Source organism: Pituophis catenifer, unplaced genomic scaffold (assembly GCF_029215685.1).
Source record: "Pituophis catenifer annectens isolate HBS135680 unplaced genomic scaffold, rPitCat1.0.hap2 SCAF_1, whole genome shotgun sequence".
Taxonomy (NCBI): Eukaryota; Metazoa; Chordata; class Lepidosauria; order Squamata; family Colubridae; genus Pituophis; species Pituophis catenifer.
The window spans coordinates 197725359-197750586 of NW_027256881.1; the positions used below are offsets into that span (position 1 = coordinate 197725359).

The following is a 25228-nucleotide window of genomic DNA, read 5'->3' on the forward strand; positions in this document are numbered from 1 at the left end:
AATTAAAGGTGCTGAACGGATAGAAGTATTTGAAATATACATTTGATATTTCAAGTTATCGTTTAGAGAGCATGAATGGAACTCTGTTATAATTGCAGTACGCTGGCTTTTACAGCTGGACTCTCAGCTCACTAAAAATCATGAGGGGCTTTTTAGTTGTTCATTTTAGCATTTGTCTTGATACTTTGCAGGGCCTGCTTGTTCTGCATTGCACTTGCCTAATTCTTACAGTAAAGCTTATCAATGCATGATGCAGCAAGGGCAAGGGAGAGGTTGTCCCTTGCTTGTCCCCGAGCCTGATGATGATTAGGGCTGAAAGAAAGTGACTGGCCCAAGGTCACCCAGATGGCTTCTGTGCCTAAAGAAAGACTAGAAACTAGGTCTCCCCGCATCTAATTCAGCACATTATCGCCAACACAGGGTAGCTCTCATAATTTTGTTTTTCTTCTGTAGAGACACTTTCGTTTTAAAGGGACAAGGCATATTACAATACAATCTGTTTGTTGGTTAATGCAGAGAAGGGCAACCTTTTGGTGGTTGGAGCCTCATTTGCCACTTCTTGGGTAGTTGGCAGGATTTTGTTGATGATCTTCTTGGGGTGTTGTATGAAGTATGCTTTCTCTTCTGTTTTTTTCCAGTGATGATCTTATTTTAGGGTCTACACTGTCCTGGCATCCAAACAACATTCAAACAACATCACCACTTTACAGTAATTGTGATCAGAAGCCGCTCTGGAAGCTGCACCAAACCAGGGTTCAGATCATAGACTGTCCAACTTTCACTAAATTAGTTAGTGCTTTACAGGCCCACAAATTTGTTGTTTTTAAGAAGAAAAGATTACACATCCTTCTTTAAAATATTATTTTTAACGACTGAGCAAAAGACTTTCTGTCATTTTTAGGGCATTCCTCAACCTTTTCTTCTATTTCTAGACAAAAAGCAGGCTCAAATAATAAAACATGTTTAGTAACTGAGGAGGCTAAGTGAATGTAAATCTCCACTTAGCCATTTTTCTCCCTAGGATTTAACAAGCATCAGTCATGGGGTGGGAGAAATACCACATATCCTGTCTGTTGTGTTTTACAAGTTTGAGCTGAAAAGTGTAGTAAATCAAGCATTGGGAGAAGAATTGCACAAGCTGAATCATTAACAAGCAGGATTAATAACACATGAGATCTCAGAAGTGTTGCAGGATTTCTTCATGTCACAGCAAGTCTGTTGATTTTCCAAGTGCTCTTCAGACCTTTCAGCTGTTCTGTCCACTCCACTTTTCCAACCTTTACTTTACTTTTTTCTTTCTTTCATTTGATACTTATTCTACTTCTACTGAATACATTCGGTGTGCCTCTCTAAGCTTCCATCCTCTTAGGCCTACCTATTTTTAAATGTGAAAGTCTGCCCTCACTTTTCTTTATCAACAGCCCTGTTATGGCTATCATCATCTTTGAAAGTCAATTTTCATTATTAAATGAAGTGTAGAAAACATAGGAGAATGATAACATACAACATGTTCCTCAGTCTGAACAGCATATATGTAAATACTGTATTAAATCACTACAGAGTATAGGCAGCCATAAGTTCAATCAATCAATCAATCAATCAATCAATCAATCAATCAATCAATAAGATTCACTTCAAAACCACAATCCTGCAAACAAGCTAAATTTATTCCTTTATTCATTTTTGGTATATAAATCGAGGGAAGTCCGAACTTTTATTTCTCTTGGTTATAATGCTAGACATCAAAGGATTTAGAACAGGTAAGATTTCCCTGGCTGACGAATTCTGAGAGTTGAAATACACAGATCTTAAAGTTGTCAATTTTTTTAAAAAAAAACTGACTGATTTAGAGAATTAGGGCAGCACATCTAGCAGGGCTAAAAAAAAAATAAGATATGCAACATACACAGCACATTATAGCCATAACCTACCTCTGGAGCCATCCAAAATGGTGTCCCAACTGAAGTGTTTCTCCTCAGCCTGGTACTGGTGAGCTGTGCAGAAACACCTGTAATAAGAAAAGACATTCTGAACATTTGCTGGGTAGCTTGTTTACCTTTCCATACAATGCCTGGGGGAAAAATCAATGTCAATAGATTTGCAGGTTTTGCCACTAACTGGGGGAGAATTTGCAAGCTAGGCAAATTTAACTTAAATGTTTTTGGAGCTGGCCTGCTGCTTCATAGTTTAAGAATCACTTAAGGCACAAGAACTTGCTGTAATTCTGGGAGGAAATAAGGGCAAAAGAAAAAAAGGAAAAAATTCTGTGGAACACAGCCAATTTTTTTTTATCACTAAAGCTGTGCACGAAACTTTTATAACAGATTCTACAGCCTGAAAAGTTTAAAAGAATCCCACGTAGCTCAAGAAAATCTTTTACTTAAGGAACCCAATAAAAGTTCTTGTTGCCGCCCTCTTATTCTGTTCACATCCTATACTTTGGACATTTGGTATCAGCAGAGAACAGGTAATCCTTGACTTACAACAGTTCATTTAGTGACTACTCAAAGTTACAATGGCACCGGATAAAGTGACCTCTGACCATTTTTCACACTTATGACCATTGCAGCATCCCCATGGTCACATGATCAAAAGTCAGATGCTTGGCAACTGACTCAAATTTATGACGGTTGTAGTGTTCCAGGGTCTTGTGAACACTTTTTGTAACCTTCTGATAACCAAAGTCAATGGGGAACCCAGATTCACTTAACAACCGTGTTACTAACTTAACAACTGCAATGATTCATTTAACAACTGTGGCAAGAAAGGTCATAAAATGGAGCAAAACTCACTTAATAAATGTCTCACTTAGCAACAGAAATGTTGGGCTCAATTGTGGTCATAAGTTGAGTATTGCAACCATGGAGGTCACAGTTTCCCCAGGAAATTGGAGAAGATCTAGATTCATCCATTAAAAAGCAATAACTGAGAGAATGCAGGTGATGTGGCAACCACTTATAGAATGGTTATTTGACTGAATGTTTATATTTTCTGTAATTCTCACACATCTTCCCTGTGAAGATTCTGCAATAGTTCAAAAGCAACCCCAGGCTTCTATGATCCTGTGACATTGACTCAGTTCAGTAGCTGAACCAAATTTATTTCTGGCTCAGCTTCAGTGAAGCCCAAATTGGGTTTTTAAAAAACACACACACACCACAGCAGCATATTCTTTGATTTGCGAAATAAATCCCTGCAGAGCAGATCTTGTGCTTGGTTAGCAGCCCTATTGAAGTTCTTGCTCACTTCTTCTCTAGGCTCCTGAGTTTCAGCCTTTCTACCAGATCTTTCCCGTGGGATGCTGCCTTGATCTAGTCAAGAGTATTCACTTGCTTCCCCCCCCCTCTTCTCTTATGCAAAAAATTGCTGCAGGCTGCTTGGATTTTTAAATCCTTTTTCTTTCTCTTTTTTCTGAAGTTGGGGATGAGTCGACCCGGTTACTGCAGTGAATTAGATAACAGCGGGATTGTGCAAATGTCCTTGCGATGCATTCAAGTCCTTCTAGCCTAAAAAGTAGCCTAAAAGAAGTTAGACTTCTCTCTTCCATTTAAGCCCCAATGCAGGAACAACCTAGTGCCTAGCTATAAAACTGATGGCATATCATGTGTCTCCTTAACAACTTTCAAAGGGATCTTCATTACAGGAGGAATGATGGCTTGATACCTGATAATCAGGCAGCTTCATCTTAGTTTTACTGAAGAGGTGTGCCTTTCATTTCCTTTCGGTACTTTGGTCATCATGATATAAAAAAGATGTTGAGACTCTGGAAAGAGTGCATAGAAGAGTAGCAAAGATGATTGGGGGGGCTGAAGGCTAAAACATATGAAGAACAGTTGCAGGAATTGGATATGTCCAGTTTAGTGAGAAGAAGATAGCAGTGTTTCAATATTTGAGGGGCAGCCTTAAAGAAGAAGGGGGGGGGGGTGTCAACCTATTTTCTAAAGCACCAGAAGGCAAGACAAGAAGCAATGGATGGAAACTGAACAAAGAGAAAAGCAACCTAGAACTAAAGAGAAATTTCCTGACAAGTAAGAACAATCAACCAATGGAACAATTTGCCTTCAAAAGTTGTGGGTGCTCCAACACTGGAGGTTTTTAAGAAGGGACTGAACAACCATTGTCTAAAATGGTATCATGTCTCCTGTTTGAGTAAGGGATTGGAATAGAAGACCTCCAAGGTGCCTTCCAACTCTTGTTATTCTGTTATTCTTTCTTTGTGTGTAAAAGGAAGGGGATTTTTTTTTTTTAGAAAAAATTATCCAATGTGTGTACAGTACTGTACTTGCCTCACTAGTAGATACTGTTGATACTCACTAGTAGATACATTGGACAATGTTTTTGACAGATTCCTATTGATCAATTGAAAGAGAGGAATGATTGGCTTGCTGGTTCATCACCATTCCAAGGTCAGTAGGAGTGAAGATGATTGGCAGATCAATTTCAAATTCTGCTGGAGGAATTTGAAAGTGATTTTCTCTCATTTACCCTTGGTTAGTTGGTTTTTTAAATGGCTGTGTGCTTTGTTGTGTACTAATAAAATTCATATTACATGTTCCAAACATTTCTCTATGGATAGAGGATACTGTGCATGAGGTTTAAAAAAAAAACAGACTTAAACTATTTTCCCCCAGTTTTGAAAGAGGGCACTAGAAGATTTCAGAACTTTTCAGCAAACCACAAATCCCCAGATCTTCTGACAAAAACTGAGAAGAGGAAAATAGATCGGATCAGTTTTGCTCTATTTATACACACCACACATCAGTGGTGAAATCCAAATTTCTTTACTACCGGTTCTGTGGACGTGGCTTGGTGGGCATGGTATGGTGTGGCTTGGTGGGCGTGGCAGGGGAAGGATATGGCAAAACCCCCATTCCCTCCCCACTCCTGGGGGAAGGATATTGCAAAATCTCCATTCCCACCCCACTCTGGGGCCAGCCAGAGTGGTATTTGCCAATTCTAAGAACTGCTCAAAATTTCTGCTACCAGTTCTCCCAAACCTCTCAGAACCTGCTGGATTTCACCCCTGCCACACATACACGCTGAAATCTAAAAGACCACTGGTTTTAGATGTGGACTTAACTGATAGTTGTACAATGAATATTGCATTTAATTCCAATTTAAGCACAGGTTTTGCAAAGCACACAAATTTCATTTTAGGAAATAAATGACTATTTGTACAGTTGAAGTGCTATAAATATATACCATATACACAGACACACCAGGCAGTAACCCCTCCCAACCCCATGACTCCTTTTATACACCTCCTCTCTTTGAATAAAGTATAGCTAATTTCACAAATACCTTCCCACTCTTGCTTCATTTTGATCTTGTGTTCCTCTGTGGGAGTGCAACAAGGCAATTATGTGCAAAAAACAGAAAAAAACTTAACTCTACCAATGTTATTCTCTTTCTAGCTTCTTTTTTTTTCTGACCCACACTGTTTCTTTTGGCATCGATGCCAATTTCCTGCAACTCACTCTAGCAGCTAGTGCTAATTATTACCCTAGGAAAGTGGCATCAGATGAATAGAGATTTCTACCCATTTGCTATTAAAGAGGTTAGTAATGAAGTTGTTGTTGTTTTAGTCCAAGTGGCTTGTCCAACTTCTACTTAAAATGGAGCATTTTGAGTTCACATTGATAAAGAATTTCTGGCATCCAGGTCACAAGTGGCATCTGTTCTTGACCCAAAGGTGCTTTTTCAGGAGGCAACTGGACTTTCTTGTTTTTCTTTTTGAAGACATTTCACTTCTCATCTTCAGAAGCTTCTTGGATGAGAAGTGAAACGTCTTCAAAAAGAAAAACAAGAAATCCCAGTTGCCTCCTGAAAAAGCACCTTTGGGACAACCATGACCTGGATGACTGAGAATCTCTACAGACATCTGTTCTTGAGTTCAGTTGGCTTTGTGGTACCAGGGAATTAATAAGTCATGATGGAATGTGATGGATTTATTCAAGTTGCAAGCTAACTTTTGCAACTTTATCCTTTCCATGCAAGTTTAGTCCAACTTCTTCCCAAGTGACACTGAAAGAAGATGACAGCCTTATTTTTGTTACAGTGATATTGGCTTTAATCTGTGATTCCTTTTTCAATTATTTGACTTTATATAATATTTGACTTTATTAAAAAAAAATCAACAAATTTTCTTGGAAATAAAGTCACCAGCTTCTTTTATCTGGCTTTATATAATGGCTTTTCAATTTTAATCACACTCAAATATAACTGTTGTACTTGCAAATTTAAATGAAATGTTAGTTTTTAGGCCCATTTTAGTTTTCAGCTAAGAGGGAATAAATGTGATGAAGGCTAATTGAGAGGAATATCCTTTTTTTCATATGCACAAAACAATGTTTATTCTCTGAACTAGGAGGAAGGAAGGAAGGAAGGAAGGAAGGAAGGAAGGAAGGAAGGAAGGAAGGAAGGAAGGAAGGAAGGAAGGAAGGATTACCAAAGTCAACAAGCTTGACTCCTCCTTCCATTGTCAGAAGAATGTTGTTCCCCTTGACATCACGATGAATGATGCGATTGTTGTGCAAATGTTGAAGACCCTAAGTGTCCGTAATGAGAAAAAAAGGAGAGAAAAAATAGTTTTTACTCATATACTTATATAATGTCCCTAACAGGAAAAAAAATCTGTACCCGCACTGTAGGAACTTCTGTCTACTATATCACAGTCTCAATACAATCACCCGCTGCAGTAAACAGATAACAATTTTTCCCCTTTTACCTGGACAGTGTATCAGAATGGCTAAATTGCATCCTATTTTGTCATTAGAAGCAAAATGGGTATCCTTACCAGAAGGGCACCTCTTAAAATGTATGAGATTATTGCTTCATCCAACTTTTGGCCACTCTTCAGTAGGCCTTTGACAAGTTCTGTGACCGAGCCTCCATTACACAGCTGTTTAGGGGACAGGAGAGGAACAAGGGAAATGAAACAAGGCATCCGTTGCTCAACAAGCATGCTTAGATCATAATCCCTACAGATGGGCAACTACTTGCACAGAAAACACAGTAAAGGAAATCAGTCATTACAAATGTTCACAGCAGCTATTTCCAAATAATAGCCATGATCTAGACACTTTTGGATTTCCAGAATGACATCTTTATTGTGAAGGCAAACAAATGTACTAATTACATTTTCTTGCATGGACAAGAAGGGAAATTAAACCTGTGTTTACTTTTAGGCAAGTTTTCTCCAAACCAGTGGCTTCAAGATATATTAGGTATATTGGACTACAATTCCCCTTATTTTACTTAAAGCTAGGGAGGCTGTGCCAGTGACTGGAGAAGGCAGTTCTATGCCTTGCCCAGACATCACAATTCAAAGTGAGTCTTAGTACAGAAGCTCCAATAAGCTGCAAGGATATAAAGTAATTAGTAGAACTCTCTCATAAAGTTTTCTAGCTAAATATATTCATATTGATATTTCAAAAATGTGTTTTTTTTCCATTCATTCCTTTGCAATTATCTTGGATTAGTGGATATTTTTGTGATCTGCTGACAGGCCTGAATCTAAAATAAAAGAAATAAAAACATTGACAATAAAAAAAATCTAGGAAACATAGGACTATAGTAGACTAAGCCCATCTAGTTCAGTATTGTCTACCTTAACTCATATGACTGTAAGGCCACAAGCAAAGATTTTAGTTTTCTTCTATTTACTGGTGATAAATATGTGGTGGCACAGTGGTTAGAATGCAGTATTGCAGGCTGATTCTGCCCACACAGCAGGAGTTCGATCCTGAGTAGCTCAGGGTTGACTCAGGCTTCCATCCTTCCGAGGTCAGTAAAAGGAGGACCCAAATTGTTGGGGGCAATATGCTAACATTGTAAAGTGCTCAGAGAGTGTTGAAAAACACTATGAAGTGGTATGTAAGTGCTATTGCTAAAGCTATTGCTATTTTCCCTTAGCTGAAGATACCAGTGGTTGAACCCAAGATATTCTGCATGTACTTTCCAAAATTAGTTCAGGGTGTTTTTTTTAATAGTTGTTCTTTATTTTCAACAGTTTAAAAACCTGTCAGATCTGTACAGTCACAATAGCCAGCATTGTCTTTATGAACCTGTGTCTTTCAAAACTCTTTTGACGCGAAAGAAAGCGCAGGAGTTTTCTGTTTTTACTGTTCTATATGTGATACATTTGATAACTGGGGAGCAGCAAATTACAGTCATTTGAAATGTTCGCTCTATCAATGCTCCTGTTAGCAGGCAGCATAAGATAGACAACATGCATATCTCTCTACGCTCAGCCTTGATGTCTGTTCTGCCAACAGCTAAGAAAAAACTTTCAGATCCAGAAAAGCACAGCCTTTTGCAAACATGTTCACATTACTTGCATGCCATGTTTTTAAAAGAACAGAAAGGGGGAAAAAGAGAGATTAAAACCTTTCTAAATGTACTTTTCTATATCATTAATCACCCATGTCACTCCCACAACGATATTTTTATCCACAATCTATTCTGTTTTTCTGCATTCTATTCACTAGAAGCATACTAGTGGTAGAAAGTGCCAATGCCCTAAGCCAGGAGTATACAACTTCTCTCCACTTGATAGCCTTCTTGAAGTGGCAGGGCCCACGTTCAATGTAGGTAAATTTATATGGAGATTCTCAGTCATCCAGGTCATGGTTGTCCCAAAGGGGCTTTTTCAAGAGACAATGGGACTTTCTGGTTTTTCTTTGAAGACGTTTCACTTCTCATCCGAGAAGCTTCTTCAACTATAAAACGGAATCACTTACCAAGATTTGTATTGCTTAAAGACTAGAGCAGGTGAATGCCACAAAATAGCCCCTGTACTTTTTTAATAGAAAAAGTTGTATATCATGCATCCCTTTCAAACCCATTCTCAAGAAAAAACAAAAATGATGACAACCCAGCCCTTTTTATTATTGTTAACTCTACTGGTATTTTTTTTCCCTCTGAAACGCTGCATGTACCCCAGGGGTGGGTTCTACTTATCTTTACTACCAGTTCACATTGCTTGCGCACGCTTCTGCACATGCACAAAAGCTTCTGTGTGTGCGCAGATCACCTATGATGACGTCCGGGTTAGTGGGTGGAGCCTCCCATCAGTTTTACTCTTGTGAACCAGTCTGAACCAGGGGCAACCCACCACTGGTGCACCCCCAGGCACCAAAACAATACAGGTAGTCCTCGATTTATGACCACAATTGAGCCCAAAATGTATGTTGCTGAGACATTTGTTAAGTGAGATTTGCCCCATTTTATGACCTTTCTTGCCACAGTTGTTAAGTGAATCTGGCTCCCCCATTGACTTGGCTTGTCAGAAAGTCACATAGGGGGAATAACATGACCCTAGGACACAGCAAGGGTTGTAAGTATGAACCAGTTGCCAAACAGCTGAATTTTGATCATGTGACCATGGGGATGTTGCAATGGTCATAAGGTGAAAAATGGTCATAAGTCACATTTTTCAGTGCTTTAAACAGTCACTAAATGAACTGTTGAGGACTACCTGTATCTACCTTGATTTTAGACCATGACAGTTGCCTATTCTAAAAGGAGGAACATTTCTTCACAGCAGGACAAAAGATCATTAGCTATAAAGCGGATGTTGACTCATACACTGTATACAAATTTAGGAAAGGACAAGCATAGCATAATAGAAGTCAGAGAAGGAGAGGGGTCAAAACGATCTACAGTATTTGTAAAAAGGTGGAATTATGTCACTGGAATATGGTTCAAGATATAATCAAGCTGGGACATCATAGGCGCAGATCACCTATGATGACGTCCGGGTTAGTGGGTGGAGCCTCCCATCAGTTTTACTCTTGTGAACCAGTCTGAACCAGGGGCAACCCACCACTGGTGCACCCCCAGGCACCAAAACAATACAGGTAGTCCTCGATTTATGACCACAATTGAGCCCAAAATGTATGTTGCTGAGACATTTGTTAAGTGAGATTTGCCCCATTTTATGACCTTTCTTGCCACAGTTGTTAAGTGAATCTGGCTCCCCCATTGACTTGGCTTGTCAGAAAGTCACATAGGGGGAATAACATGACCCTAGGACACAGCAAGGGTTGTAAGTATGAACCAGTTGCCAAACAGCTGAATTTTGATCATGTGACCATGGGGATGTTGCAATGGTCATAAGGTGAAAAATGGTCATAAGTCACATTTTTCAGTGCTTTAAACAGTCACTAAATGAACTGTTGAGGACTACCTGTATCTACCTTGATTTTAGACCATGACAGTTGCCTATTCTAAAAGGAGGAACATTTCTTCACAGCAGGACAAAAGATCATTAGCTATAAAGCGGATGTTGACTCATACACTGTATACAAATTTAGGAAAGGACAAGCATAGCATAATAGAAGTCAGAGAAGGAGAGGGGTCAAAACGATCTACAGTATTTGTAAAAAGGTGGAATTATGTCACTGGAATATGGTTCAAGATATAATCAAGCTGGGACAAGGGTTGATATGTGCATATATGTACATATAAACAGGCAAATACCATGACTTATATACCTGCCTCACACATATTGACACAAATATGTAATTGTGGCCTTTGGGTGAGTTTGTCATGGCCTGTGTTATTTAATATTATCACAGTTATTAACTTCATTTTTATTGTGACTGCTGCTTTTTTTAATAAGTATAATGCTACTTTGGCTTTTACTTTTATTTGTAAGTAGAAGATAAATTATTTTCATTTAAAACCTGCGGTTTTGTTTTGTTTTGTTTTGTTTTGTTTTGTTTTGCCATAGCAGTTGATAATAGTCAGCTTTGGCTCACCTCAAAAAACAGTAAATGGTTATTATTGGAAGGAAGACAAGGAGGAAACTCCAGGATTACAAAATGAAAAGAGCAACTCAGGAGAAGGGAGTAGCAAATAGAGGTGCCCTTCTTAATTGACCAAGAGTCAGACCCAGTTTGAGGGACGTTTTCTTCTGACTTCTATCTAGTTTGGGTTTGTCCTCCTAACTCAGGGGTCAGCAACTTGTGGCTCTGGAGCCGCATGTGGCTCTTTCATCCCTCTGCTGCAGCTCTTTGTTGCTGGTCGGCTCCACAATTGATAGGACTTCCTGTTAGGGCAGGTAGAGGAAAAAGGACGCCACACTAGGAGGAGACTCTATGGTGGGGGAACTGGACTTCCGGTCAGCAGAGGAAAAAGGATGCCACAGTAGGAGTAGTCTCTATGGTGGGGGAACTGGACCTCCGGTCTGCTCCAAAACTGAATGGGGGGCTTTCAGTTAGGACCTTTGTGGCTCTTTGAGTTTTTAAGGTTGCCAACCCCTGTCCTAACTGAAACAGAATTCTAGGAGTTTAGTTGGGGAGCACTTAATACTTGTGTGAGCTTTCACCATCCTGGTTTCTTCCAAATGTGTTGAAATGCACCCTCCACCAACCCCAGTTAGATTATGATTGGTTCATGCTGGCCAAAAAGAGATGGCAATTTCAACCCAACTTTTCTCAAGGGCATAATGTTGCAGCAGTCTGGTTTAGCTAATAGGCCTTCAGTTATGATAGATCCAGGTGTTTAAAAAGACCAGGAGCGTGGAAAATATTGCTGGTGATTTATAATCCTGGCAGAATTATGATTCCCTGGGGACAATTAAGGACATTTATAGTGCAATTTTATCGGTGCCCATATAGGTTCATCTTATTAAGTTCACATTGGGAAAAAATATATGGTTTCACCAAAGAAAGCAATGAAAGCTTCATCTAAAAGGAATACAAATGGGAAAAATAACACTTGCTGCCCACAGATAACACTGCAAATCCTGAAATACAGACTATTCAGCAAGGATAGCTATACTAACATTTTACATCTGATTCTCCAACAGGGCCCAATTATTTTTGCCTTCTGAAACGTTCAGAAGACAATGCAACACAATATTCTGTTTGCCTCATTTTCAAAGCCAACTGAGATTTTAAAAAATGCCATTAGAAGAGATAATTCAGTACTTTCCCCTTTACAGTCTAAATTAGAAATGAGGAAATCTTAGTACTTTTAATAAAATTATTATTAAAGTTTATAATATCAAAAACTAATATAAACTAAAAAAAAGACAGAACAAAAGAAAGAGTAGAATGTTCAGAAAAGAAATAAAATAGAGAAATACAATAGAAAAAAAAGAAAAGACATAGTAAAGAAAAGAAATACATAAAAAGTGATTTCCCATCTTCATCACAAATATAAATAATTTTAATAACTTATCACCTCCCCTTAAATTACAGAAAATGATCTTTTCTAGTTATATCCCATCACTTATCTATAAGCAAATCCATAAAGCATCATAATTTCAATCCTGTTGTCAGCAAAAGTCCATTAAGGGTTACCAGAGATAACATCATTTTAAACCTTGATCAAATAAACCAATATTGTATTCCTTCCTTTTATTTCTAACAATCTTAATCTTTAGTCTAGTCCAGGGGTAGGCAATTGTGGCTCTTTTACAACCTGTGGACTTCAACTCCCAGAATTACTGAGACAGGAATTCTGGGAGTTGAAGTCCACAGGTTGTAAAAGAGCCACAATTGCCCACCCCTGGTCTAGTCATATAATATCCTAAAACTTGATTTCTTTTCATTTTTTTCTTTGTCCATTCTCTTGAGATTCTTCAAAATTTTAACAAGCCTCTTTTGTAAATCCAACATAAGAAAATTATCCAGATCGCTGTCTTGTCTGTATATCCTTTTCAATTATTAAATCATCATCTGGATTTATGTATCTAGTATAATATATATTTTTCCATATCATTCTTATATCTATTACTTGTAAATCTACACTCAATTCAGTCTCAATCTTATTAGGTTAATTTGTTCTTCTTCCATAACGTATTTTAGACACAATCTCTCCATTGAGGCAAGTGTCTCTTCTGACATTATTAACATTAATTTCTCACTCCATTTTTTAAAAAAATGTCCTTTAATATGTCCTATATTAGAATATTTTGTTTTATTCTATAATTGTAAATCAAGTTTGTGTTCTTCTCCTTTAATTGTTTCTGCTAGTGTCCAATTTTTAAAATGCCATGTTATGGGCTTTCCCCCCCCCAAAAAAAATCAAAATAAAAGCATTTTCCCATGGGAAGGATTTTTTATAATTAATTTATCTGAACCCTTAGTATATTTGTAACTTTTAAAAATGAAAGTTTTAATCACCTTTTTGCTGTTTATTCCAAAATTGCTTAAGTTCTTAAAACATCCTTCTAATAGGTAAAATGTTAACAAGCAATTTCCCCAAAAGTGATTAGTTAGGGAAGTATGCAAATCTATTGTCCTTTCAAAGATGCCAACCAAGATTTGAGCAAGGTGGCTATTCCTCCATCTCCCAAAGCTCTAAACCTGATGGAGACTATCTTGAGGTCTCCAAGCAAGAAACAGCTTTCTGCAATGCTTTTGGGTGGTCTCAAGTCCTCTCCTTGTCCAGAGAGGTTTTGAAAGCTGGTCTACTCACTGACTCTTCATTCCAGCGTGATCATTGACTCCACTTTTTGTGGAGCCATCTTCAGTCTGCCATTTCTTCTTCTGGAAATCCAGATTTTAGTTTTCGGTTCATTCAGCTGCTAAAAGGCAAACTATATAACAGAAAGATCACCTTCTTTTGCTGCATCTCTGAATTGTCAGGGAAAGTCAACGAAGATGCAACAAACCAAGGAGTGTACCATATTTGCTGGAGGAATGAAAAAGACTTGGCAATACTCTGTCAGCTGTTCCACAGGGAGATGCTTCTGCAGCTGCCAGGTATCCAATCTTTCCTACAACTCAGGTCAAATTGAACATGGAAAGCAATGCAAAGCAACCACATGGGAAGGAGTATACCTGCAACAACCTAAGTTGTTAGGCATATCCCAACTGCTGATCATCTCAGCCATCAGATGGTCAATGAAGCATGCCAAATTGTATTCATGATGAAGAAGAGGGAAAGCATTTCTTTAAAACCAGAACAACTAAACATAAGCTACCTCAGTTGTGGGCTAGGGATGAGAGAGAGGGACAATATTAACAAGACATGGCAGAAAGAGGTTGTTTGTGGGATGAGAAAAAATCGAGAACTTGACAAAGAAGAAATCCTAGTCACTCAGCTTGATCCTTCAAACTGTACCCTGTTTTGATTTTTTTAAAATCCAATAACACTTCTTACAGTATTGCCTACATGTGAGCCACAAATAGCATTTCCAAACTCTGAGGACACATAATCCAGCTTTATTCTGAATTTTCTGCATGACTGTGTCCCCAATGCAATGCCATTTGAGATCAATTGCTTTATGTGTTTATTGAAAGATTCAATTATACTAGGAAAGAACCATTTCTGCAGCAAGAACTCAGCAAGTCCAGAGTCAGGTCTTATTTAGTGCAAGTAGATAGGGCCACGATAGAAACCAAGGTTGATTTAACTTATTTTGCAGGCAATATAATTACTGCCCTTCTTGTACAGGTAGTCCTCAACTTAGTGTGTTTAATAACCATCTGAATAACAACAGTGCTGAAAAAAGTGACATGACCATTTTTCACACTTATGACCATTGCAGCATCCCCATGCCCATGTAATCAAAATTCAGACACCTAGCAACTGACTCATATTTATGACAGACATGTCCTGGGGCCACGTGATCATCTTTTGCAACCTTCTGCCAAGTAAAGTCAATGGGGAAGCCAGATTCACTTAACAAAGGTCACTTAACAAATTCTCACTTAGCAACAGAAATTTTGGGTTCAGTTGTGGTCGTACGTCAAGGACTACTTGCATTTAATGAATCTGCCCTTAATTCATGTTAAAAGAATCAGTCTAACAGCCAGTTCTGGGAAAACTTGGAAGGTCACATCCACGGCCTTGGAGCAAGCGGTGCGTGCATTGTGGTTCTTTCCTGCCAAACAAAGCCCCTTTGTGATTGAGTGAAAGACCATAACTTTCCCCAGCATAACAAACATGCATTTAGGCTTTTTTTCCACAACACAACACTTCTTCTCATTTAGATTTAGCAATACAAAATGTCTTACCTCAAGAACAAGCCAGAGCTGTCCACCTACATACCGATCTGCCTTGTAAAACATTCCATAAAATTTAACCACATTGGGATGGTTAGGAAGAAATTGTAATATGTTATACTCTGCTTCAATCTCCTCGTCCATGTCCTAAATTGGAGACACACAGAGTACCCACATCATAAGTATCACTAGGAAGAAAGAGCCCCCAAATTTGGTCCCACCCAGCGATATTATCAGCTCTTCTGAAGATGACATGCGCAACTTTCCAGCAAACAACTCAAGGAAAGTTATAAAACTATCTATGGTTTCAGGAGCATATTGCAAAATATTAAAATGTTGAGAGCTATTCAAGCAATAATAAAAACATGTTAGCTTGTGAGCAGTTTGGAGTATTAAAGTATTTAGATTGTATTGTTACAGACAAGTAATAGAGGGAAAGTCTGATTTAACTCTGCTTCTTTGTTCAACACAATTGTGTTTTACATTCCATTATTTGGATTGCAATCACATTCTGCTAACTTTTAGTTGCCTTGAACTGTGAGATGGGCAACATCCAAAGGAGCCTTGGTGGTGCAGTGGACTAAAGTGCTGTTAAGTAGCACTTAGCTGCCAGCTGCCTGCAATTACTGTGAGTTCAAATCTCACCAGGCTCAAGGTTGACTCAGCCTTCCATCCTTTCAAGGTAGGTAAAATGAGGACCCGGATTGTGGGGGCAATAAGCTGACTTTGTATAAAAAAGAACACCGCTTAGGAGGGCCCGAAAAGCCCTACTAAGCAGGTATATACAAAAGTATGAAGGCTATTGCTTAACACATTGTAAGCCACCCTGAGTCTCCGGAGAAGGGCAGCATATAAATCGAACCAATAAATAAATAAATAAATAAATAAATAAATAAATAAATAAATAAATAAATAAATAAATAAATAAAATAAAATAAACTTTTTACTTCCACAGAACCATTTTATGTTCTTCTTACAAATCTCCAGCTTGACTATCGGTTTTACACATATAGTGTCATTTTTTAAAGCGTGGTTACAAACCCGCCTTTATTTCAATCAAAGACCTTACTTCCAATATCTTACAAAGCTAAATAAAAATATTAAAATTATTTTCAAAAATTTGACCATCAAAATAACCACCCCAATTTAAACAGAATGTTATTTTCATTATATATGGAGCAAAAGTTCTTTCTGTAACACAATATATCTCAATAAATTGAGATAGGCTATGGTGTTTCCTTATAGGCATCTTTGAATGAAGCATGGCTCTTTATTGCAATACACCTGGAAAGCTGAATGTCTTAGGTGTCCTCGGATAACCTTCCTTCCCTTTGCATTTGAGAAACGTATTTGAGTTTACAAAAGCAAAAAAAAAAAAAAAAAAGAGCAATATGATTTAGTTTTCAGAACAAAAACATTATCAAATTCCAAAATGCAAGCTCCATGGTTTGCACAGAATATGAGATTAGATCAATGGACTCTCCAGCCTTGTACTTTTCCCATTGAACAGGACTGAATAGGTAAATGGGGGGAAAAAAAGTTTTGAATTAATTTGGGATGCAATGCAATTTTGAGACAACTGCCTTGTTTTCTATCATCATGTGCATCACATAACTAAAGTTCACTTTCAAAGCGCTTTCATTTTATCTAATCAAAATAGAAGCTTCACAGCCTCTTGTGTATTCATAGTATAAAAAGCTTAACTGTTTTTAAATTGGGCTCTTCACTCACATTAATAGGATCTAGAATCTTCACTGCTGCCAAACTGCCATCCTTCTTATTAGTAACCTTATAGACTTTACCATATGTTCCTTTTCCAATAGTCTCAATAATTTCCCAGGTATCTGTGGGATCAGGTAACGATTCCAGTCCAATCATATTCTGATTATACTGAAGCACTCCATAGAGTGGTTTCCTGGGAGAAATAGAATAAGAAAACAGTTGAATAGGTGTCATAGTTATAGGAAATCAGTTGATTCAGCAACTCAAACGGCCAACTATCTTCAAGATCGCCTTCTGCCGCAGAGTTCCCAGCGACCAGTAAGATCCCACAGTTTGTCTCCTCCAGGTCCCATCAGCTAAACAATGCCGGCCGGCAGGCCCACGGGGGAGGCCTTCTCTGTGGCTGCCCCAGTTCTCTGGAACCAATTACCTCCTGAGGTCCGGACCATCCCCGCCCTATTGGCCTTCTGAAAAGCGGTGAAGACCTGGCTTTTCCGGCAGGCCTGGGGCCGTTGATCTCGCTCTTGTGATCTCGCGAGATCCGGCCATGAATGGCGTGAATGAGTTTTTAATGCATTTATTTATTTATTTATTTATTTGTTTGTTTGTTTGTTTATTTATTTATTTATTAGTTTGATTTATAAGCCGCCTTTCTCCGGAGACTCAGGGCAGCTTACAATGCTTTTAAGCAATAGCCTTCATACTTTTGTATATACCTGCTTAGTAGGGCTTTTGCCCCCCCCCCCCAAGCAGTGTTCTATTTTATACAAAGTCAGCTTATTGCCCCCACAAACCGGGTCCTCATTTTACCTACCTCGGAAGGATGGAAGGCTGAGTTAACCTTGAGCCTGGTGAGAATTGAACTCGCAGTAATTGCAGGCAGCTGGCAGCTAAATACTACTTTAACAGTAGTTTACTCCACTGCAACCCCAGGCTCATAATAATGCTTTTAATGTTTTTAATTTTATCAATGTTTTTTACAATTATTTTTTAAATGTATTGTGAGCCGCCCTGAGTCTTCAGAGAGGGACGGCATATAAATTTAATTAATTAAATTAAATTAAACTTTAGAAAGCAATATCTTGGTGGCTTATGATGGAGGCTTTCATAAAAAAAAATATTATCTGACTGTTTTGCCATATATGGCAGCAAATTGTAGTGACATACACAGGAACAGTCATGCAATTTCCTGCAACCCTTACTAGGTTTTTGCTCATGGTGGCTTAGTCGAGGTGGGCTTTCATATAATACTTCTTCAGAAGATGGAGGAGATGGAAACTACGTACCAAGCTAGCTAACTAAGTGAGTTTTGGAAGATTTTGCCCAATATGGCACACCTGTAACCAAAGCTCAGATTTTTCCCAAGTATATTTATACAGTTCTCTACAAATGTGGATCTTTAAACTAGAGCCTACTCTGCAAGCCAAAATATACTGATAGCATCCCACCAATGAGATATTATATGCCAGTGATGGCTAGCCTTTTCCGGACCGAGTGCCCAAAGCATGTGTGCGCACGAACCCCCAAAATGCAATGCGCACATGGCCTCCCCACATCTGCCCCGCCCCCTTGCATGCATGCATGACCCCCCACATGCGCCCACACACACATTTGCACACAGCCCCCCTGCATGCAACCCCACACATGCATGTGCGCCCCTCTGCACATCCCCCACCCACCGCGTATGCACAGCAGAGACCTGAAAACCAGCTGGCCGGCAGGAGGCATGTGCACATGTGCAGCAGAACTGAACCAGGGTGACAGCTCACGTGCCATCAGAGTGGCACTGCATCCCACGTCTGGCACGTGTGCCGTAGATTCACCATCACAGTTATATGCAGTATACAAGACAACTTCAATGTGTTCAACAGTTTGACTTTTTTCTACCTTAAAACAGCTTGCTCAGATCTACAGCTTCCAGATACACAGAGGAACAGGACAGATAATTTCTACCGAAGATTTCTGACTTTCCCCTGAAAAATCATGCTGAAAAAAAGACAGACTCTTTCTTTATACTCTAAAAACTTCCAGCTTCCCATAGAAGTTGACCTAAATCAACCATGATGTTCTTTAAAGGTTGAAAAGAATGCCAGAACCCATTTTATCTTCAGTTACAGAGAAATTTAATCCCTTTCTTAAGAAAGATGAGGCCATAGATACCATTTGTTATTGCACAGATGCACTCTCTCTGCTCCAAGCATGCTGTGCAGAAAGAGAGCTAGTCAATCTCACATTCTTAATATTCCTAAGGATTAACCTGACAGTAGAGGTACATCTGTCAAATGAACAACGCATCCATAAAACATCCATAAAACAAAAAGGGTACGGCAAATTTTTACATTATCGCTCTGACGAAGGGGTGTATCTGACAATATTCAGTCCCAATTTTTGAAAATAAATGTATTTGCTAGATGGTATCCTACCAAACTTATATATCTGTTCCAGATTAAAGCGAAGAGAAAACAGAGGTGCATTTGAAAACATTCATCACAAGGACTGCTTCCTAGAGTAACCCTCATCCATTTTAGAAAAATGTATATGGTAACATTTATGGCTTATAGTATGAGACATTTCAGTTGAAATGATATTATGGTCACCTACTTACTCTTCCTAATCTTCTTATGTCAAAGACATACTATGATTTTTTATAACTTAGTCATTAGCAATAATAAGAAAAACAAGACTCAAAATAAAAATTGTAACCCACTCAGAACAGGGGTGTCACACTGGCAGCCTGCGGGCTGGATGTGTCACATGCAGGCCATGCCCACCCCAGCTCCGTGAAGGAAAAAACATTGTGATACGTCACGTGATGGCAACATGGCGTGGCGAATTTGATACCCGTGAGCCAGAGTAACTTAGCAGTGTAAAAATTGAATAAATGTTAATAATCATAACAAATAAAAACACGATCAAACATCAATACCTGTGATGCACTGGTGATGTTACCTAGTTTGGGTAATGAAACTTCTACAAGAAAACAACCAAGCTCAGTGAGCATCAAGGACCCGCACATCAATATCTGCCTACTCTAGATCCTTTGGATAAAATGCAGGGGTGAAATCCAGCAGGTTCTGATAGGTTTTGGAGAACCGGTAGCGGAAATTTTGAGTAGTTCGGAGAACCGGCAAATACCACCTCTGGCTGGTCCCAGAATGCGGTGGGAATGGAGATTTTGCAATATCCTTTTCCTGGAGTGGAGTGGGAATGGAAATTTTGCAGTATCCTTCCCCTGGAGTGGGGTGGGGATGGAGATTTTGCAGTATCCTTCCCCTGCCACACCCACCAAGCCACGCCCACAGAACCGGTAGTAAAAAAATTTGGATTTCGCCATTGATAAAATGCCAAATCCAATCTAAACATCTGGCTGACTGTTCAATGCACCAAAATAATAATGTAATAGCCATAAGATTTTCAAAGGGTTGGGATCAGGAATGTAAATGGGGATTATTCCTCCAAGATCCACATAAAAAGAAAGAGGTCTGGTTCAGAATTTGAAATGATAAAGTTGCTCAATATTTTTCATTTAAGGTTGTAAAATCAATCAATTAATAATTCGAAAAGGGTTCCCCCCCCCCCGTGTTTTGAGTTTCTCTAAACACAGCCATTTTATTGGACAACAGATAAAAAGAAAATCAAGAAAAAAATTACATCAACATAAGAAGCATTGAGGAGAAAATGGGAGGCCATAATGAATATTGTGCCCCTGAGCCTCTCACTGTCTTAAATAGACTGGTAGTAGTTGTTGCTTCATTTAAAAGTATTTTCCTCCAAGGAGTTCAAAATGATGTTAATGACTCTCTTCTGTTCCCATTTTATCCTCACAATAATCCTGCAAATTCACTTAAGCAGAAAGATAGTAAGCGGAAATGAGCCATAAAAATTGACAACATACATAGGCCAAACCTAGGTCTTCTCAATCTTGAACTTGGATCATCTAGATACCCAGGATGGATGAGTTCAAACTGAGGGCTCATTTCTAGTTACAAATCTGTACTGGTGGCACATGCTTGCAATTTTTGACACTCTTTCTAACATATTCTGTTCTTCTCAATCTCATTTTATTTCTCTGGCCTTGCAGCTTCATTTTCTTTCAATGCATTTGACACAACTGACAGGGATGAGGAATGAGATTACACTGAGAAGCATCACAGATGCCACTAACAAGTGCCAATGACACACCTGAGTTTCCACAGCCAAACAACTTAAAGAGCTGTGTACCCGTGAGACTGAAGATGACAAGGAGAAGGGGGAAAAAGCAAAGGAGAATGCCAGAAGAATACCAAAGATAAGAATGTAGCAGATGTGAGAAGAATAAAAGGGCACTGAAGAGTACAAAAACAAACAATATTCATGTGTAGTGATTTTTTAACTAATTGGTTTAATTAATAAATATAATATACTAATGTTGACAATAACCAGCAATAATATAAAATCAAAGGAAAAGTGCAGGGATGAAATGCTCCTGGTTCCAACCGGATCACCAGATCCGGTAGTAATGGCGGCGGGTGATTCGGAGAACCGGTAGCAAAAATCCCTGCCCCCCCCACCCATGCCCAGCTGAGCCACACGATCATCAGAGGCTTTTTTTTTTTTACTTTTAAAAGCATTTTTTCTACAACCTCTCCAGCCAAAGAGGTTGTTTAAAAAATGCTTTTAAAAGGCTCTGACGATCCCAGCTGAATTGCGCGATCATCAGAGACTTTTTTTCTTTTAAAAGCATTTTTTCTACAATCTCTTCAGCTGAAGAGGTTTTTTAAAAAATGCTTTTAAAAGGCTCTGACGATCCCAGCTGAATTGCGCGATCATCAGAGACTTTTTTTTTCTTTTAAAAGCATTTTTTCTACAATCTCTTCAGCCGAAGAGGTTTTTTAAAAAATGCTTTTAAAAGGCTCTGATGATCCCAGCTGAATTGCGCGATCATCAGACTTTTTTTTCTTTTAAAAGCATTTTTTCTACAATCTCTTCAGCCGAAGAGGTTTTTTTAAAAATGCTTTTAGAAGGCTCTGACGATCCCAGCTGAATTGCGTGATCATCAGAGGCTTTTTGTTTTTTACTTTTAAAAGCATTTTTTCTACAACCTCTCCAGCCAAAGAGGTTGTATAAAAAATGCTTTTAAAAGGCTCTGACGATCCCAGCTGAATTGCGCGATCATCAGAGACTTTTTTTTCTTTTAAAAGCATTTTTTCTACAATCTCTTCAGCCGAAGAGGTTTTTTAAAAAATGCTTTTAAAAGGCTCTGACGATCCCAGCTGAATTGCGCGATCATCAGAGACTTTTTTTTCTTTTAAAAGCATTTTTTCTACAATCTCTTCAGCCGAAGAGGTTTTTTAAAAAATGCTTTTAAAAGGCTCTGACAATCCCTGCTGAATTGCGTGATCATCAGAGGCTTTTTTTTTCTTTTAAAAGCATTTTTTCTACAACCTCTTCAGCCGAAGAGGTTGTAAAAAAATGCTTTTAAAAGGCTCTGACGATCCCAGCTGAATTGCGTGATCATCAGAGGCTTTTTGTTTTTTACTTTTAAAAGCATTTTTTCTACAACCTCTTCAGCCGAAGAGGTTGTAAAAAAATGCTTTTAAAAGGCTCTGACGATCCCAGCTGAATTGCGTGATCATCAGAGGCTTTTTGTTTTTTACTTTTAAAAGCATTTTTTCTACAACCTCTTCAGCTGAAGAGGTTGTAGAAAAAATGCTTTTAAAAGTAAAAAAAAAAGATTGTGCGCCACAGCTGATCACACACACCCCTCGTGCACTGTTCTACTTACCGCATGCCTCCTTTTGCCGTGCACTGCGCGTACGCTCCTCGCATTTGGTGCATGGTGCGTACTGCGCATGTACAGCCAGCGAACTGGTAGTAAACCGGTTCAGATTTCACCACTGGAAAAGTGGTTTGGCTCTTTTCATTATAGGAGAAACCAACAGTTCCTTAAGCTGGGACAACCTATCAAAAATCACTTCCAGGTTCACAATGCCAGAGAGAAAATGAGTAAATCAAACCATCAGGACAGAATTACATCAGCATTTCAGAAGCAGTGAGTTTACAAGGGAAGATCTCCAGCTCTTGTGACTCCTGCACTGTCCATTTTTCTTGTTTGTGTGACACAGAAGAGGATAAATGTGTTACACCACTATATTCCTTCTGATCTGCCATGATCTTTCAGCACTAGCTTTTTAAAATGGTAGATATTTTTATTATCAGCCTTCCAGCAGAGAGGCTTTAATAAGTCCTTAGTACATAAGCCTTCTGGACAGAGACTGCCACAATCCTGAAATTAGTTTGGAGCTTAGTTCATGATTGAAGTTTTATTGGGGAATCTTGATGTGAAATACTAAACATTTTATTTTATTTTAGAATCTAAAATAGCCAGAGCAGATAGTCTCAGCATTTTCAAATGATACTCTGGTGTGCTGAAGCAGAAATTATTTTTTAAATGGTCCATATGTATAATACACAGTGATACTGAGAACATATGCGGTGCAAATTAGCTCTGGTCTGTCTTCTTTCATGAGACCAGAAATGACCAGATGCCTTGATCCAATACCAGTAGTTAATTGCAGAAATGTCTTACAACAGAATAAAATAGCCAAATATTAATGTTTGAGTAACATGTAGTATATATGTGCGCATGTCTGTGTGCCTACATGCATGTTATGCATTTTAAATACCCACAACTACATAACTGGACATCTTTCAATGTCTATGAATAGAGAGATGTCTAATCATCCAATCTCCACACACATAGAGACAGAAGGAGGGTTAAAACATTTAATTCAGTGTTTGGAGTAGACTGTCTTATAACAATGATTAGGATCTTGACTACTGTAGGTGAGAAATAATAAATATCAAACATATCCCTGCCCTGTGGAATGAACTGCCCCCCGGAAATGCGTAAGATCTCCGACCTCCGTGTACTCCGCTGTGCCCTCAAGACCCTGCTGTTCCGCCAGGCTGGGCTATCAATGTAATGATTTTAAATTGGGTGTTTTAAATTTGGGGTTTTAAATCTGAGCCGAAATTATTTAATAATTTTAATTATTTTTAAATTGATGTCTGTCTTTGTGCTTTTAATAGGCTGTACACTGTCCTGAGTCCTTCGGGAGAAGGGCAGTATAGAAATAAAATTATTATTATTATTATTATTATTATTATTATTATTATTATTATTATTATTATTATTATTATTATTATTATTATTATTATTATTCCTTCTGAAATGATACCAATTACCAGACATTCTCTCTAAAACAGAGGTCCCAAACCTTATTGTCACCAGGGACTAGTTTCGTGGAAGACAATTTTTCCATGGGAGGGGGAGGAAGAGTGCACAACCTAGATCGCACACTTGCAATTTCCCTTGCCTGCCGCTTACTTCCAACTGTGCAACCTGGTTTCTAACAGATCGTGGACCGGTACCAGAACGCAGCCTGGGGGTTGGGGACCCCTGTTCTAAAATATGTAACTACATGCTTTATTTTGCAAAAAGAAATATGCATGCACATATTGTTGACTTTTCCTCACTGGAAAACATCAGTTCAGAGAAAGACGACACGGATTCCTGTTAGCTATTCTTGTTATTATGTCATAGGCGGAGTTGTAGTTTATAAAACAATAAAAGCAAAATGTCACAACATAGGCTTTGTTACTAGAGTTGGGAGTGGATAGGAAAATAACCAAAAAGAAAACAGAGAATGGGGGGGTTCTGTCAAATCTTCCATAGCAGAGCATGATCAAGAAAGCAAGAATTACCCAAATTTTATTTTATTTTTTCCATGTAAAATTAGGTATAGAATACAGAATCTTGGAAACTGCAAGAGGAAATTCTTCAGATCTATTTCTTATTGGGTCCATTAAGGCAGGATGGCTTTGAATATTTTGAATTCTTTCTTCACTGTTTTTGTTTTATATCCAGGACTGAACTCTGGTGTTTAAAAGCTGATCTAACCCTGAATTCTCCTCTCCTACTAGTTGGTTATTTATGTCTAACATACCTTTCATTACTTCCCAGTCTTTTCACAATCTCTCACAAATACAAATGCCATCATATGAAAATATTTTCAATTTCAGTTGGGGAAAAATTATTCCAGCTAAACTACCTTTTTGAAGGAAGATGTTGTCAAGTTCTGACTAAGCAAATCTTAACTCTGAGACTTAGATCTCTCTCAAAAAATTTCTTTATTGGGCACATCATATTGGCCAGTGGTGAAATGTAAAATTTGTTACTACTGGTTCTGTAGGTGTGACTTGGTGATGGTGGGGTTAATGTGACTGAGTGGGCGTGGCCAACTTTTTTAAAAAAAACTTTTAAAACCATTTTTTCTACAACTTCTTCTGCCAAAGAGGTTGTTAAAAAATGCTTTTTAAAGCCTCTGACGATCAGGCAACTCAGCTGGGATCATCAGAGCCTTTTCTACAACCTCTTCGGCTGAAGAGGTTGCAGAAAAAAATGCTTTTAAAAGCCTCTGATGATCCCAGCTGAGCCGCGCGATCATCAGAGGCTTTTTTTTTTTACTTTTAAAAGCATTTTTTCTACAACCTCTTCTGCC

General features: G+C 38.5%; 1 protein-coding gene across 1 annotated transcript in view; it reads right to left on the reverse strand.

The window, feature by feature from the left end:
- MYO3B (myosin IIIB) overlaps positions 1-16841 on the reverse strand; it is a 226414-nt gene extending 209573 nt beyond the window's left edge. Inside the window, exons 1-5 of the mRNA XM_070956912.1 lie at positions 16695-16841; positions 14976-15110; positions 6797-6901; positions 6449-6548; positions 1932-2008 (exon numbers count right to left, since the gene is read on the reverse strand). Of these exons, the coding sequence (XP_070813013.1) occupies positions 1932-2008; positions 6449-6548; positions 6797-6901; positions 14976-15110; positions 16695-16841 (564 nt within the window). The remainder of the gene's footprint in view (positions 1-1931; positions 2009-6448; positions 6549-6796; positions 6902-14975; positions 15111-16694) is intronic.
- Positions 16842-25228: the final 8387 nt, after the last annotated feature.